Source organism: Aphanomyces invadans (assembly GCF_000520115.1).
Source record: "Aphanomyces invadans strain NJM9701 unplaced genomic scaffold supercont1.322, whole genome shotgun sequence".
NCBI lineage: Eukaryota > Oomycota > Saprolegniomycetes > Saprolegniales > Verrucalvaceae > Aphanomyces > Aphanomyces invadans.
The window spans coordinates 14,022-14,867 of record NW_008580467.1 but is presented as its reverse complement, the minus strand read 5'-3'; the positions used below and the strand labels follow the sequence as shown (position 1 = coordinate 14,867).

General features: G+C 51.5%; 1 protein-coding gene across 1 annotated transcript; it reads right to left on the bottom strand.

Moving 5' to 3' along the window:
- Positions 1-202: 202 nt before the first annotated feature.
- Positions 203-846, bottom strand: H310_15303 (hypothetical protein; the record flags this gene model as incomplete). The annotated part of the gene is made up of 2 exons (XM_008883287.1): positions 203-581; positions 671-846. Coding segments are annotated over 2 exons (555 nt in total), but the record flags the coding sequence as incomplete, so codon positions are not given.

The following is an 846-nucleotide window of genomic DNA, read 5'->3' as shown; positions in this document are numbered from 1 at the left end:
GATCACCAAGCACGGCCCACTCATTTGAGAACTCGTCGCGCAACGGGCAGGAATCCTCGAGATGAAGCTCATTGGGTTTCTTCTTGCGCGCCGTCCCATGAATGCTGTTGCATTGATCGAACAACTTTTTGTCGTGTACCGAACCCGGTACGTGTGCACAAACGTGCAACGCATATCCCGACGGACTCACTGACACCTCTACCTTTTTCCCGTATAGATGGTGCTTGCCACTGAAGGCAAACAAGGCCTCGTTATGGTTGCCAAGCGGTCTGTTGCTTTGCTGAAACGTTGCGTCAACTGCGAAGAGTGCCGCGGGGAAGTTTTGAAATGTCTTTCCAGTAGCAACCAAGTGGCTCATTGTACGAACGGCAACCTCGTCCTCAACAAACAATTCGTAGACGTGTTGGTGAATCTTGGACAAGAACCGTGTCATCATTTTCTCAAACGTTGGCGCCTGAAAACCAAAGAGGGCTGCCAAGAACTCCCACGTCCCTCCAGATTTGACGGTTGCCAGGAGCATGAAAAGCATGTCTTTGCCAGTTTGAGTACACTTCCGGCCTTTTCCAACATTCCAGGTACGCCTACATGAGGTTTGATGGCAAACCACAAGCTTTCAAAGTCCACAAGCTAGAAGTTTGTCATTGAGTTGACACTGTCGTAGGCAGCAAACCGATCAAAGATGGGGTGCAACGAGTCCGCTTCTTCATGGTCAGTGCGCTGGCCTGACGAGAAGCGTTCACGTTCGGTTTGGCGTCTTGAAGTGCGGCTCGCAACGGCCATTGTGGCCTGGCGAACTAGGTGCATTTCGTTGCGTTGCTGGAGTTCCGAGTTCGTTTCACGGGCCAT